A 17,164-nucleotide genomic window follows, 5' to 3' on the forward strand; every position below is an offset into this window, starting at 1 on the left:
AGTTTAAAATTATTTCCAGATAATGGGGTGCTGGGTGGCTCAGCCAGTTAAGCGTCTGACTTTACCTCAGGTGATGATCTTGCAGTTTGTGAGTTGGAGCCCTGTGTCAGGCTCTGTGCTGACAGCTCAGAGCTTGGAGCCGGCTTCAGATTCTGTGTCTCCCTCTCCCTCTGCCCCTAACCCACTCGCATTCTGTTTGTGTCTCTCTCAAAAATAAACATTAAAAAGAAAGAAAGAAAGAAAGAAAGAAAGAAAGAAAGAAAGAAAGAAAGAAAGAAAGAAAGAAAGAAAGAAAGAAAGAAAGAAAAGAAAAGAAAACAATTTCCAGATAAAAAGTAAAGAAAAAGAATAATATAAACTTGAATAAACCTGATTCTTGCCTTCAAGATGTTTACTAACAGAAGAGAGAGACCTTATTCCTCTACCTGCTTTGTACTAAGTGCTAATGAAATGTCCCTATTTTATCCAGGAGCCTTCAATGCTCTTGTTCCTCTTAGAATGGTTTAACATTTAGATGGTGCTGAATTAATTCAAGAAGCTCATCTCCAGCACAACTGGTGGTGACACAGGTAGAAACTGACCTGGGAACTGAGCACAAAGCTCTGGAACAATAACTCTGAATTCTAATCTCACCCCCACCCCCCTTCTTTTTAAGTTTATTTATTTTGAGAGAGATAGAGACAGAGAGCAAGCACGGGCCCCAGTGGAGGACAGATAGAGAAGGAGAGAGAGGATCTGAAGCAGGCTCCATGCTGTCAGCAAAGAGCCTGAAAGTGGGCCTCGATCCTACGAAGCATGAGATCAAGACTTGAGCCAAGATCAAGGGTGGGACGGTTAACCAACTGAGTCACCTAGGCACCCCTGGATTCTAATTTTCCTTGATTCCTTAGGGTAATAATTTTTATATCAATGAATGAACCAGAAGCAGCGATTCTTAAGATAACTGGGTTGCTTAGGATGATAAAAGATAAAGGAAACTAAGGAGGTCTTGATTATTTAATTCAACAAACGTACTAAGCTCTTATTACATAATGTATTCTGTAATACAAAGTCCACATTATCACCAAGGTGGTTCTTCTTCTTTGACACAGGTTAAGAAACAATAACTACTTCCTTCTAAATAAAGATTAAGGCTCATTTGAATTTCATAGCCACATACCTCAGTTTAATGTCTAACAAGCTGAAGTAATTTTAGCTGAAAAAAGGCACAGTTTAAATACCAGGTCTAGTATCAGGTGGAGAGTACACAACCAAGCCTGAACTTCAGTCTCAAAGGGGATCTAGACTTGGACTTCCAATGTCAGTAAGACCTAACCCTGTCCTTTGACACTTTTTAAAAAAATTCTACTCCTGGAATTTAGATTGTATATACAATGCAGTTCCATAAGACCAAGAGGAATACTATTGATAGTATCAAAATGAAAATGAAAGAATAGAAAATAATCGTTTGTAAACTGTTAAATAAATATACAGTTTATTTTTATTAGTTGTTCTATAGTAGAATGGAGATCAAGGCAATTTCTCTAAAACAACTTCTTAAATTTGTCCACTAACACAAACTTAATAGAGAAAAATATATCCTCTAAGCAGTACACATTCTACATGTAAGATCTTGTTCAAAATTTGTGTGTACATTAAAAAAGCATGCCAATATTATAGTCTATCTCATACCTAGGAAAATATTCCTCAAAGATATTTTAAGAGAAGATACATATATATATATTTAAATTTTTTTTAATGTTGATTTATTTATTATTTTATTTGGGGCGCCTGGGTGGCTCAGTCGGTTGGGCGTCCGACTTCAGCTCAGGTCACGATCTCGCGGTCCGTGAGTTCGAGCCCCGCATCGGGCTCTGTGCTGATGGCTCAGAGCCTGGAGCCTGCTTCTGATTCTGTGTCTCCCTCTCTCTCTGCCCCTCCCCCATTCATGCTCTGTCTCTCTCTGTTTCAAAAATAAATAAACGTTAAAAAAAATTTTTTTTTAACGTTTATTTATTTTTGAGAGAGAGAGAGAGAAACAGAGTGTAAGCAGGAGAGGGGCAGAGAGAAAAGGAGACACAGAATCTGAAGCAGGCTCCAGGCTCTGAGCTGGATCCTGAGTACAGATCCTGACACAGGGCTTGAACCCAGAGAACCACGAAATCATGACCTGAATCCAAGATGGGACACTTAACCAACTAAGCCACCCAGGTGCCCCAGATATGATATTTTTTTAATGTTTATTTATTTTTGAAAGAGATTGAGCAGGAGAGGGACAGAGAGAGAAGGGGGCACAGAGGATGTAGAGTGGGCTCTGTGTTGACAGCAATGAGCCTGATGTGAGCCTTGAACTCATGAACCATAAAATCATGACCTGAGCTGAAGTCAGGCTCTCAACCGACTGAGCCACCCAGGTACCTCAAGAAAAGATATTATTATTAGAAGTAGGCAAGTCTGAGAACAGAACCATATAACAGAATTCTTTGTGGCCAAGAAATTCCCAGTGAGAGTGGTTTTCCAGACCTTCACCGGCACAGTGATGTTTGAGAGACTTTTAGTAACCAGAAGTGCCAGCCCTCTACACTGATCTTCACTGTACAGGTTCCTTCTCTTACTTGGAGAATTAGCCTTACAGTAAACTGTTTGTATTTCAGGATCCTGGGTCGATGCTTAGATGACTTATACATAATGAGGACATTAAAATCTGTTAATAGGACACACTTGTGGGAACATATTAAGAAATGTAAAAGCATTCCATATTCAAGTGATATAATAGAAATAAGTTATTATTTATATTTAACACAGAAATAATTTCCATTATTTAAAGCACGTAATTAATATTTTAGTTTATTTTTTTAGTAATCTCTATACTTAAAACCCCAAGATCAAGAGTCGCATGCTCTTCCAATTGAGCCAGCCAGGCACCCCCATTTAATTAATATTTTAAATTAAATTGATAATATAATTTTGTTGTTGTTGTCTTGATAATAGACTGATTTTCTGTTTTTAATGTTTTACTTTATTTTTTAAGTTTATTTACTCATTTTGAGAGAGAGTGTCTGTGCAAAACTGGGGAAGGGTAGAGAGAGGGAGAGACAAAATCCCAAGCAGGCTCTGCACCATCAGTGCAGAGCCCAGTGTCGGTCCCAAACTCACAAAGCATGATATCATGACCTGAGCCAAGCCCAAGAGCTGGACACTCAAAGAACTGTGCCACCCAGGCTCTCCATAATAGAATTATTTTCATGTAAAGTGTCAATAAGTGCCAAATCTAAACTTTGTTAGTTGTTGCAGCATTCCAGGGCCAGATTGGCTAATCTGCAAGGCTACGTGTGACCTCTGGTTGAATATGTTGGGCACACACACATTTACCTTCTCTCACTCTCTAAAACCCCCTGAAATGTCAGCAGAAACACACACGTTATCAGAATATATCCGTGACATAAACAATCAGGGTGGTAGGCGTGTGCTAGTAACCAAGCGACTGTGACAAATTCTGGAAGTAGAAAATAAGTGCAAATGTAGTGACAAGTAGTCAGAGGAGGGCCCACGAAAAGGCTGCAACACAGCTGAGAGCCATTCTGCCCTGCAGAATCTCAGCAAGGCATCACACTCAGGACTGCCAGGTAAGGGAAGCCACATTCAGGGTAATTACAGGAATTTTTAAAGAATAGGCCAGCTGCCCAATGCTGCCGACGCCCATCTTAACAATATAAAACCATTTGATCTGTTAGGAAAGAAATGGAAAGAGCTACCTGGGCAGGGCTGAATTCAAATATGAGAAGTTGGCCTCTGAGGAACACAGTCCTTTTATTTGAAGAAGGGAGGGGGGGACACCTGGGTGGCTCAGTCGGTTAAGCGGCCGACTTTGGCTCAGGTCATGATCTCGCAGTCCGTGAGTTCGAGCCCCGCGTCGGGCTCTGTGCTGACAGCTCAGAGCCTGAAGCCTGTTTCAGATTCTGTGTCTCCCTCTCTCTGACATGAATGGGGAGCCCATTCATGCTCTCTCTCTGTCTCAAAAATAAATAAACGTTAAAAAAAAAATTAAAAAAAAAAAAAAAAAAGGAAGAAGGGAGGGGGGGATCTGTACCCTTGCTCCTTGACCATATACCCTAAAGTGAGGTCTACCAACTGGCCCTGCTCAGAGAATAGAGGACTTGAAGTCAGCCCTTCCATCCAGGAAAGACCTGTGGTGAAAGCAACCACAAACAAACCCATGCCAATTTTCTATAGTAATCCATGCAGGCTTTTTCATAAATATAAATGGACAACCAAAGTTCACCCAATATTTTGGGAAAATTAATTGCACAAAAGAGTAGGATCAAGATGAATACAGATAACAATTCAGGGAACACAAGAAAGTTCTAAAAGATTCTAATAAGTAACCCCGTAGACATTTGATAAGCTTTTGCATCTATAAAGCAAAAATAAGTTACTATGATAGAACAGAGGTCAGAGAAAAGAGAGGTCTTTAGAAATTAAAAATAGGCTGTGGACTAATAAAAAAAGTTCATCAAAATGACTGAAAAATAAATTCAAGGATTTCCTTCAGAAAGCAAAGGAAAAAGTCAAAACAGCCAGGAAATATGAGTGAAAGTTGAGTCTTTGTGGTCCAGTAAGCAGCCAACAGATAAGCCATAAAGATCAAAAAGGAAAAGAGAGGGGAGGAAATAATAAAAGAAATAAAAGAAGAAAACTTCCCAGCTAATGGATGTATTTTTAGACGAGAAGGTTCACCTAATACTGAGCAGTGAATAATGAAAAATAACCCACAAAAAGGTACATCTTTGTGAAGTTTCAGAACATCAAAAGGAGATATTTAAAGGTTTCAGAAAGGAAAATTATCTGCTAAAAGAGTGAGAATTAGACTAGTATCACAGTTCTCATCTGTGAAACCTATTCTGAAATAACTAATACCAGTGTGTACAAGGAAGTGCTTGTCTGGGACACTGAAATCATCTGTCCTCTGAATAAAGTCAAACAAGAAAATAAACCTTAAAAAGCACTCAGTGTTTAAGCAGATAAACAGCTATCACTCAGGACACAATCTCCTAAAATTTACAGGTAGTCTTTTTTTTTTTTTTTTTTTGTAATCCACTCTGACAAATTGCTGTCTTTTAATTGCTATATTATTTTTTTTATTTTGTTTTAATTAATTTTTTTAAATTACATCCAAGTTAGTTAGCATATAGTATAACAATGATTTCAGGAGTAGATTCCTTAATGCCCCTTACCCATTTAGCCCATCCTCCCTCCCACAACCCCTCCTGTAACCCTCTGTTTGTTCTCCATATTTAAGAGTCTATTATGTTTTTGCCCCTTCCCTGTTTTTATATTATTTTTGCTTCCCTTATGTTCATCTGTTTTGTATCTTAAAGTCCTCATATGAGTGAAGTCATATGCTATTTGTCTTTCTCTAATTTCACTTAGCATAATACCCTCTAGTTCTATCCACTTAGTTGTGAATGGCAAGATTTCATTTTTTTGATTGCCGAGTAACACTCCATTGTGTGTGTGTGTATATATATATATATATATATATATATATATATATATACATACCACATCTTCTTTATCTATTCATCTATTAATGGACATTTGGGCTCTTTCCATACTTTGGCTATTGTTGATAGTGCTGCTACAAACATTGGGGTGCATGTGTTGGAGAAGGGAATAAAGTACACCAAAGATGGCCAATGGGGCTAAAACAAACTCTGGTCTCTAGCTTAGAGACCTCTCCTCTGGGTTCTTCCTCCTTTGTTTGCTGCGCATGCGAAAACCCCCACAGATATGGAAGATGACAACTATAAATTACCCTCCCCACTTGCATTTGGCACTCAGATCTTTGGAGAAACAGTCTCCTGTGAGCCCTCCGGTGTTAAGTAAATCTCTGATCCACCAAGATCTCCAAATGCTACTGCTTGGTTTTTCCACCAGTGTTCCAACCTGGTTCTGTAACACATGTGCCCCTTCGAAACAGCATACCTGTATCCCTTGGATAAATACCTAGTAGTGCCATTGCTGGGTCATAGGGTAGTTCTATTTTTAATCTTTTGAGGAACCTCCATACTGTTTTCCAGAGTGACTGCACCAGTGTGCATTCCCAACAGGCAGTCTTTTTTTAAGTGATATGTAACAACACAGCCAACAAGCAATTCCCAGTAAAAACTTTCTTGCAGAGTTTAGCTGGTTTGTACTATCCCCTGTAGTCAACCTAAACTGCATGATTTAACATCGAGGAATATTTTTCATCATGGGATTATTTCAGAAAAAGTATTTTTTTTAATGTTTTTATTTATTTTTGAGACAGAGAGAGACAGAGCATGAGCAGGGGAGGGGCAGAGAGGGAGACACAGAATCTGAAGCAGGCTCCAGGCTCTGAGCTGTCAGCACAGGGCCTGACGCGGGGCTTGAACTCACGAACCGCGAGATCATGACCTGAGCCGAAGTCGGACGCTTAACCGACTGAGCCACCCAGGCGCCCCAAATCTTACCAAGATTTTAATGAGTAGGTAACACTAGTTGACACCTGCAAAATTTTCACCCTAAGAAGAAACAACTCCTTTTATGAAAGTCTTTCCATTGTTTTCCTGCAAATAATGAAAGTGATCAAAACACACAACGACATTTACAGATCACTCAGTTTCCACAAAGAAGAAAAGGACTCAAAATGCATGTGAATTCTAGAACTTTACGTAGTGGTTAAATCTGAATTTATGAGGAAGATGTAAACCTAAACTCAAGCAAATTATTCAAGTATTAGAACTGAAAGACAAAAAGGATTTTAGTCTGATTCCTTTTTTTTAAGTATGTGTATATATTTAAAGTTTGTTTATTTATTTATTTACTTTTGAGACAGAGAGAGGGGGAGACAGAGAGAGAGAGAGAGAGAGAGAGAGAGAGAGAGAGAGAGAGAGAATATATCCCAAGTAGGCTCCGAGCTACCAGCGCAGAGAGCCTGATGTGGGGCTTGAAACCATGAATTAGGAGACCATGACCCAAGCCAAAACCAGGAGTTGGATGCCCACCTGACTGAACCACCCAGGCAGCCCCTGATGTATTTTTTCAAGTACAAATGTACATAGTCTCTTCAACCAATGGTGCTAGGATAAGTAGACATCCACATGCAAAAAACTAAAGTTTGACTTTTACTTCACACCACACACACACACACACACACACACACACACACACACACACCCATACACGATAACTCAAAATGAACCAAAGACCTAAACAGAAGAGCAAAACTATACAACTACTAGAAAAAAACACAGAGGTAAATGTTGATGACCTTGAATTTGACAATGGTTTCTTAGATAGGATACCAAAAGTACATGGACCAAAAAAAAAAATTAGATAAGTTAGACTTCATCAAAATTTAAAACTTTTGTGCTTCAGAGAATACTATAAAGACAATGAAAAGACAAGCCACAGAATAGGAGAAAATATTTGTAAATCATGTATTTGATAAGGGTCTAGTGTCTGCAATACAGGAAGAACTCTTGGAAATCAACAACAACAAAAGACAAACCAATTAAAAAATTGGCAAAGGACTTGAAAAGGCATTTCTCCAAAGAAGACATGCAAACAGGGTTGGGGGGGTGGGTAAATGGGTGATGGGCATTAAGGAGAGCATTTGATGGGATGAGCACTAGGTATTATATGTGAGTGATGAATCACTGGCTTCTGTTTCTGAAACCAATACATTGTTAACTAACCTGAATTTAACTTAATTAATTAATTAATTAATTAAAAAACAAAAAAGGTCAACCATGAAAAGATGCTCCTTATCAATAGCCAGCAGGGAAATGCAAATCAAAACCACAATGATAAATCATTCATACCCACAAGGATCGCTAGAATTAAAAGACAGATAGTAAGTGTTGGTGAGGATGTAGAGAAGTTTGAACACTCAATACATTGCAGGTAGGAATGTAAAACAGTGCAGCCTCTGTGGAAAACAATTTGGTGTTCTTCAATAAATTAAGCACAAAATTAGTATATGACCTTCAATATTACTCCTAGCTGTAAACCCTATGAGAATTAAAATATATATTCACACAAAATGTTCACAGTAGCACTATTCATAACAGTCAAAATGTGTGAAAAACCTAAGTGTCCATCAACGTATCAACGGATAAACAAAATGTAACATATGCATATAATGGAATATTACTCAGCCATAAAAAGAAATGAAATATCAATACATGCTGTATTATTTAACCTTGAAAACACCATGTTAAATGAAAGAAGCCAGTCACAGAAAGCCACATATTGTATGATTCCATTTATATGAAATGTCTACAGAGAAAACAATAGATTAGTGGTTGTCCCTGGAATAGAAAGTGACAGATTAGGGGTGCCTAAGTGGCTCACTCAGTTAAGCATCTGACTTTGGCTCAGGCCATGATCTCGTGGTTCATGGGTTCAAGCTCTGCATCGGGCTCTGTGCTGACAGCTCAGAGCCTGGAGCCTGCTTCAGGTTCTGTGTCTCTCTCTCTCTCACTGCCTCTCCCCAGCTTGTCCTTGTCTCTCTCTCTTTCAAAAATAAACAAGCATTAAAAAATATTAAAAAGAAAAAAAAAGTGAGTGCTTAATGGGTGTAAGGTTTCCATCTGAGGTGATGAAAATGTTCTGGAACTAGATAGTAGTAATGGTTATACAACATTATGAATCCAGTTAAGGCCACTGAATTGTGCACGTTAAAATGGTAAATTTTATATTATGTGTATTTGCCTCAAAAAAAAAAAAAAAAGAAGAAGAAAAAGCACCCAGTGTGGTCTTTGCACATGGTAGATATTCCATAGTTGCTGACTTTAATGACTAAAAAGCATGATTTGAGTCAATCCCAGCTTCTAGCGATTTGGCCCTACACAAACACATCTCTATGGATTTATCACAATTCTCTAGCTATTCTGTCCAAGGATTATGTACAAAGGCTTAACAACTATATTTCTTCCCCATTTATACTACATCCCACAATTGTGCTAGAAGTCTTCCAAAGAAGTCTCAAACTACTTCTTGCTTACTGTCAGCCACTAGAAAAGCTACTAGCTTTTGGTTAGTCAAAGCTATGCTTGCTATTGAGAGTTAGGTTGGGGGCTAGTGGTAACAAGATATTTCATTGGACTACGATAAGATGATTACAAATATGAAGTGGTACAACACCACATTACTCTGAAATCATATACTTAACTCTAGACAGGAGTTTCTCAACTTGGGCATGTTTTATATTTAGGAAGAATAATTATTTGTCATGGGAGGGCCTATCATGTCTGTTACATGACATTTAACAGCATTTCTGACCTCTATACACCAGACGTCAACAGCAAGCCCTAGTCATGACAATCAAAAATGTCTCCAGACATTTTATCACCCAGGGGCAAAAGACCCTCAGCTGAGAACCACTGCTCTAAAAAGTATTTTTTTAAATGTTTATCCATTTGAGAGAGAGAGAGAGAGAGAGAGAGACACAAAGCAAGAGCGAGTGGGGGAGGGGCAGAGAGAGAGAGCGGGACACAGAATCTGAAGCAGGCTCCAGGCTCTGAGCTGTCAGCACAGAGCCTGATGTGGGGCTCGAACTCATGAACTGTGAGATCATGACCTGAGATGAAGTCAGACATCTAACCAACTGAGCCACCCAGGAGCCCGGAGAACCACTGCTCTAGACTGAAACATTGAACATCTTATCTAACATTAATATAAATAAACTGATGTATCCTAGGGTTATAGGGTTGGATTGGGAAATGAGAAGAGAGGACAAAACAATCTAGACCACCTAGGTGGTTCCTAGGAGCAGCATGAAGGCTGGCTGCCCAAATCAACAGAAGTTAAGAATAAAGCAACAAGCACCTAGTGATAAATGTAAAGCCACTGTTCTGCTTATTTAACTCCCTTGCGTATCGATGGTGCCCAAAGACAGTGAAGAACTTGTCCCTCCTATCTGCACTCTGGATGCCTATTATCTCTGCCCTGTTCAGACATTGCCCAAAAATAAAGAGGAAATACAGACAGAACTGCCTACCTGAGAGTCCCATTCTCTCCTTTGTCCAGGCTGGTGAATCGGCTGTAGAGGCGGGTGATCTGACTGTGGGAAACTAAAGAAGACAAAATTAGTCTTAGTTGGAGAAGTCACCCTCCACTCAAACTCAACTCGAGTGTGGACCTTCAGAAACCAACTGCCTTTCTGGTTCTAGTGCACCATATACTTCAAAGAGAGTAAATGGGGATATGTCTCAACTGTAACTCATTTCTAGTGTCAAAACAGGAATTTTAAAAGCTAACAAAAGAATGGAGTTAGAAAGTACATAAATCGGGGCGCCTGGGTGGCGCAGTCGGTTAAGCGTCCGACTTCAGCCAGGTCACGATCTTGCGGTCCGTGGGTTCGAGCCCCGCGTCGGGCTCTGGGCTGATGGCTCAGAGCCTGGAGCCTGGTTCTGATTCTGTGTCTCCCTCTCTCTCTGCGCCTCCCCCGTTCATGCTCTGTCTCTCTCTGTCCCAAAAATAAATAAACGTTGAAAAAAAAAAAATTAAAAAAAAAAAAAAGAAAGTACATAAATCAAGAGCAAAACAGACTCTCAGGAATGAAGTCTAGTCTTCATTAGGACTATATATTAAATGTCAGGTGGTTAGGATTTAACAAAACAAAGCCAAATTTAGTTTAAAAGGAAACTGTGGGGTGCCTGGGTGGCTCAGTTGATTTCTGCTCAAGTCATGATCTCATGGTTGTGGGATCAAGCCTTGTATTGGGCTCCGCGCTGACAGCCCTGAGCCTACTTGGGATTCTAAGATAAGACAAAAAGAACAACAACAAAAAAGAAATTGTGAAACTTTCACCTTTTCACCTGACTCAGAGACTATGAAAACACATGGTTTGATTAAAAACACATACCTATTAATCAGTATGATGTTTCGGGCTGGCAATGCCAGGTCGGTAATTTGTACTGAATTAAAGACTGGGGCAGATTCTGTTTTTATTTTTTTTGTTTTAGTTTATTAACAATTTTATTTTTAAATAATCTTTACACCCAGTGTGGGGCTTGAACTCACAACCCCATGATCAAGAGGTGCATGCTCCACAGACTGAGCCAGCTGAGCACCCTGGGGCAGATTCTATTTTTAAAATCTGGTTTGCTCCTGCACAAAGCATTAGCAGCTTTCTTTTCCCTCAGGACTGACATTTAGGTAAAAGACCACAGGGTCAGGTCAGCCTCTTTTCTGTGATTGCAAGAGCTCCACTGAGTTTCCAGTAAAGGAATGGGCTCTGAGAAAGCAAATTAGGCAATCTGTAAAAAGTTCAGCTTATCATCATACGACATCTACAAGGAAGCTATTGTGTTTGTCATTTTTTAACTCAAGCACGAGCTGGCAATTAAAATGAGGTAATAACTGCAGGTACACAATGAGAATTTGAAAATGCCAATTGGAATTTCTGGGAAATAGTTTTGTTTCCTGGCTGATGGGAGGTAGCAGGGGAAAAACAGGTAAGAGTTATCAAAGGAGAAAAAAAAAGAGCCAAAAAGGGTGTGGCAAGTGTGGACTTTGTCCTAGGTTGTGCTTTCAGGGGTTTAAAGGGGTGACTGGAGGAGTTCTGATAGTAGTCCTCCTCCCCCCAGCTCCACAAAATCTGCTTGCAGTTTAAGGAACAATGGGACAAAGCAAACCGGGGCACAGCGGGAGAAGCAGGAAATGAGTGGCCTAGAGCTAGGATGAGAGGACACACTAGGGGCAGCTTGAATTCTTCAGCATCAGGTTTCACCCAAACTGGGCTCTCGGGTAATAGCTCTCTAGAGAGCAGAAAAAGAGAATCAATCCCAGCCAGCGCAGAACCAGCAGAGGTCCAAGCACTGAGAAGCGGCTGTGGACCTCCTGCCAGCCGGTGCTTTCTGGTGGGGGTCAGGCTGACACCCTGACTCCGTTCGTGGCACCACTGTCCACCAGTGAGGGGCGAGCAAAAGGGGCTGTCAGGAGAACTAACCTCATCCCGGAGAGGAAAGTGTTTGACAAAGTGTCTGGCACAGGGTAAGCACTCCAGGTTAAGCACTAATCATCATCATCCTCACGTCGTGAACCTGAAAGTACAGTATTGCTGCTGCACTAATTCATCTCTACCCCTCTCCTGACTCTGGCAGCCATAGCCATTTTCTTCAGGAACCTGACCTGTTTACCCGGGCTCTGGCCGAGGGCCTCAGAGGTTGCTCTGGAACTGAAGTTCCCTTTAAGTTTAACAAAAACAAGTCAGTTGAAGAATGACTAACTTTCCTCAAAGATTTTTTAAAGAACAAAACTTGTTCACAATCCCAACACCACTGTTTTCATTTCTTTATATACCATCTAATATCAGCCACTCATACACTTTACTAGTTGTAATAACTTTTCATTTATTAACTCATAATTTTTCTATATTGCTTTAGAGTCCTTTTTAAGAACTGCAGAATATCTAGTCCACTGGATCAGTTTTTAGTACTAAGAGTACTATATATTTCAGACTACTTTCCTTAAACAAGGAAAATATTCAATTGTATTTCTTTTTGTACTAGTTTTTTTTTTTTAAGATTTTATTTTTGAGTAATCTCTATACCCAACGTGTGTCTCAAACTCACAACCCCAAGATCAAGAGTCACATGCTATTCAGACTGAGCCAGCCAAATACCCCTTTTTTTAATTTGAGAAAATAATCCGCACACATTATCATAAAAATGGAAATAGTATAAAAGTGTACACAATGAAAAGTCTCCGTTCTCACAACCAAGTTCCCCAGTCTTCCTTGCTAGAAGCAAACACTATTACCAATTTTTTGTAAATCTTTCTTGAAATTCCATGTATGTATATGTAAGTATGTATAGCTATTAACACAATTTTAAAACTGGCAGTAATGTTGTCATCTAGTCTAACTACTTCACCTAACAAATAAGCTATCAGACATCTTTCCAACATAGATCATCTCAAAGAACTGAGCATTGAAATCTTTTAAAGTAGGATTTTGAGGGGCACATGGGTTGCTACGTCGGTTTAAGCATCTGACTTCGGCCCAGGTCATGATCTCATAGTTCCTGGGTTTGAGCCCCGAGGAGAGCTCTGTGCTGACAGCTCAGAGCCTGAAGTCTGCTTCAGATTCTGTGTCTTCCTCTCTCTCTCTGCCCCTCTTTTGCTCACATTCTGTTTCTCTCTCTTTCTCTCAAATACAAACAAACACTAAAAAAAAAAGTGTAATATTGAAAATTCCCTTAGTAAGTTTTGGTATGGTATTACATCCCATATTTCAGAAAAAAAGATCAGCTTATGGCTGGTTTCCTTAAAAATATGGAACATTTCATGAATTTTCGTCTACCATAAAACTGTTACCTTCCAGGAGAAATGTATCTGTATAGAAATCAGTGGAGAAATGAACAGCCAAATATCAACTTCTAACATAACTCAGTATGGTCAGATCACAATCTGTCTCCTAAACTTCAGAAGTAATGTTTATTAACAAGAAGAAGAAGGAGAAGAACAAGGAAGAGGAGGAGGAGGAGGGGAAGAGAGAGGAGGTGGGGGTGGGGGGGGAGAGAGCAAGCTTTAATTTAGGTGCTAAATCCACCATGACACAGAATATAAAGCAATCTCCAAGGTGTAGAGCTCAGAGCAACTTCAAGAAGCAGAAAGGAATTGGAACTGCCACAAACGAAGGCATGACAAGTTTCCAGGAAACTATTTTCAACAGAAGGCACTAGGCTAATAGGTCAGGTGTCCCAAACCTGCACCAATTCTTGGTAACCCAAAGGAAGTCTCTGGAGTTGATCTCTCAGAAAAGGCTGTGTACATGGTCATGTCTTGAATGAAGCTGTATTTTTCTCTACTAATGGGCATTAATTATTTTATGTTGTTGAAAAATTACTTGAAAGACCTTGCCAATCTTCCTGACTACAAACCTATCTATCATCGCTGCCTCATGCTTAAAGGAGGAAGGCATTTCAGAGACAGGCCAAGCATTAGGCAGGAGACAGAGGGAAGAATAAAATGAAAAGGGAATAAGAAAAGTATTTTTCCCTTGCCTTTATCCTAAATTGTAATGCAGAAGAACGGACTGATAACCTAGGTAAAGCATTCTAGTGTAACTAAAGGTAACTCCAGATGAAAGATTGAGAAGTTTAAGTCTGAACTCCAACCATTCCTTCTGAACACTCCACACTCCAACACTTTCCATTTCCCCTGACCTCAAGAGGTGGCCTACTCTCTAAGGAAACCTGAAGATTAAAAGAGACTTAAAAGGCATTAAAAAAACAAAACAAAAACCTCTACCTTATAATTGGGGAAATTTGAATATGGACTAAATGGTAGATAATATAAAATTGTTGTCAATTTTTCTTAGGTATGATATAGTACTGAGGTTACATAGGAAAAAAAATCCCTAACCTCAGGAGATGCATGCAGAAATATTTAGCAGTGAGGAGTAATATCTGCCTTTCAAATCATTCACCAAAAAAACCCCAAACAAACAAAAAAACAAAAAAAGAAAACCCACAAAAAAAACCCCATAAATACATATATATGTATATACATATACATATACATTTATTTTTATTTATTTATTTATTTATTTATTTATTTATTTATTTACTGTTACTGTTGAATTGAGGTGGAAGGTATATGGATGTTCATTACACTACTGTTTAAGTTGGTTGGGGCAAATACAGAGCTTTACAAATTACTGAACCTCAAACCAGCTAAAAGTGTTAGTTATATGTGCATTTCAATTTCAATAGGAACCAGAAGATAGCACCTTCAGGCGACAAGGCTTGGCAGGTGAGGGCCATGAAGAGGTCTTGCATCCTTAGATGGCAACGGCATGAAGTTGAATTTTCACTTAGATTCTAGCCCAGGAAATTATTCTCAAGCAATTGCCTTTGTCATGCTGTGCTCTTTGCCCATACAGAAAAACCTACCAGTACACCTTTTCAAACAAAGAAAACCTCACCAGCCTCCACACCTTCCCCATACCACATGACACATACTGGAACTAGAGACTAAAATGACTGTGGGGTGCCTGGGTGGCTCACTCAGTTAAGCGTCCAACTCTTGATTTCACTTGAGGTTGAGCCCCACATCTGGCTCCACACTGAGCATGGAATCTGCTTAAGATCCTCTTTCTCTCCCTCTGACCCTCTCCCTTGCTTGAGCACATGCACTTGCTCTCTCTCTCCTTAAAATTAATTAATTAATGTGCATTCATTACTATTCCATTGGTTTGGATTGTTTCTCACAGATAAGTGGCTATTTTTAAAAGATGGTTTTAAGCAATCCACAGCCAGTTTATTGCTACAGTTAAAAGAACTAAGTGTGCAGATTACAGAAACTCCCAAAACCCTTGTGACTTTCCCCCATGACAAGTTTTATTCAACTGAGTTTTAATTTATGAAAATGTGGAACTGTGAAAGAAGGTAACAGAACAAAAAAATATATAGCAAATGTTTTATGACAACACAAAATGCTTTATTCTTCTTTAATTTTTATTTATTTTATAAAGCTTTATTTATTTAAGTGATCTCTATACCCAACGTGGGGCTCAAACTCACGACCCCAAGATCAAGAGCCAGATGGTCTACAGACTGAGCCAGCCAGGTACCCCCCAACACAAAATGGTTTAAAGTTTTTTTTTTAAGTCAGTACTTTGTTGTTGTTGATTTATTTTGAGAGACAGAGTGAATGGGTAAGCCACAGAGAAAGAGGGAGAGACAGAGAATCCCAGGTAGGCTCTGAGCTGTCAGGTTCTGAGCTGTCAGCCAGATGTGGAGCTTGAATTCGAGAACCATGAGATCATGACCTGAGCCGAAACCAAGAGCTGGTCGCTGAACCTACTGAGCCGCCCCCAGGTGCCCATAAAGATGTTATTGTCGTTGTTTTTTTAATATTTATTTTTGAGAGAGAGAGAGAGAGAGAGAGAGAGAGAGAGAGAGAGAGAGAGAATGAGTGTGGGAGGGGCAGGGAGGGGCAGAGAGGGGAGGGCAGAGGATCCCAAGTGGGCTCCACACTGACAGTAGACAGCTCTAGGCAGGGCTCGAACTCACAAAACTCAAGATCATGACCTCAGCCGAAGTCACATGCTCAACAGACTGAGCCACCTATGGGTCCCATAAATGTTTTACACGGTGTTTTTTAAACTGTTAGAAACGTCAAGATTTCTATTCCTTTAAAAGTTTTATTTCTATAGAGTTGAGAAAATAACATCTGTACTCGATTCCTAGAACAATGTCCCCTGAAAATAGGAAATGTATACAATGCTATCACCTCCCCACTTACATAGCTCTACACATAGTTTTATACTAGCACATGCAAATATTTTGCCAATAAGATGATTCTTATCTACAGTTCAAAATAACAGCTGACACTCACCTGGTAATTCAATTATCAGGCACTATTCTAAGTAGTTTACATAATTTATTTCATTTAGTCCTCAGAGGAATCCTATAAAGTAGGTACTATTATTCTCATTTGAAGATGACAAAACTGAAGCTAACAGGTAATTCTTACCTAGAATTAGTTTGCCAGACATTTAAGAGATTAAATTTCAAATACCGGCTAAACCAGTTACACTTGAATTCTAATCAATTTAGACTTCTGGAAAATATGTTTAAATATAATCATTAATTCCAATGCAAACCTTTCATATTGAATATAAAGTCAGTTTTCCTCAGTTATGCTACATTTTCTTACTGGCAAAGGAAGTAGTGAAATGCCTTACTACTTGTCCTTAACTTGAAAGTGTTTCTGATTGATAGTTCCTCAAACTCTTAACGGAACAAGAAGCAGACAAAAATTGGACAAATTCCACTTCTCCACTTCACCCTCAGGTATCTGTTTTTAGTCATCTAAACCTTCTGCATCATGCTAAAATTACTGCTTTAAAAATCAACTCTGCTGTTAGATACTAACCAGATAAACTGATTGCTCAACTCCCAGGGCAGAGGAATGACTCTGTAGCAGGCTGAGGGACAATGCTCTTGGAAGCCACCCAAAATGCCCTAGGTTAATTTACCTAAATCTAATCCGTTCATGCATTCATCAGGGCCCAATTCCTGTCCTCCCCAAGACCAGCCCACAGACTCGTCTTCTCTGACTGCTGGAGGTGGGTGGCACATAATTTCAGCTACATTATGTCATAATGCTAATCATAACTCTTAAAGGCATCTTTTGTCGGTATTTG

At 39.4% G+C, this 17,164-nt stretch overlaps 1 protein-coding gene across 3 annotated transcripts in view; it reads right to left on the reverse strand.

The window, feature by feature from the left end:
- The window catches only part of CHP1 (calcineurin like EF-hand protein 1), a 44,634-nt gene that overhangs the window by 25,101 nt on the left and 2,369 nt on the right, over positions 1–17,164 (reverse strand). For 2 of the 3 annotated variants that reach the window (XM_030318454.2, XM_030318453.1), the window contains exon 2: positions 10,007–10,079. The exons of the other annotated variant lie outside the window; for it this stretch is intronic. In XM_030318454.2, coding sequence (XP_030174314.1) covers positions 10,007–10,079 — 73 coding nt within the window. The remainder of the gene's footprint in view (positions 1–10,006; positions 10,080–17,164) is intronic. 3 annotated transcript variants of the gene reach the window in all.

This window comes from Lynx canadensis, chromosome B3 (assembly GCF_007474595.2).
Source record: "Lynx canadensis isolate LIC74 chromosome B3, mLynCan4.pri.v2, whole genome shotgun sequence".
Taxonomy (NCBI): Eukaryota; Metazoa; Chordata; class Mammalia; order Carnivora; family Felidae; genus Lynx; species Lynx canadensis.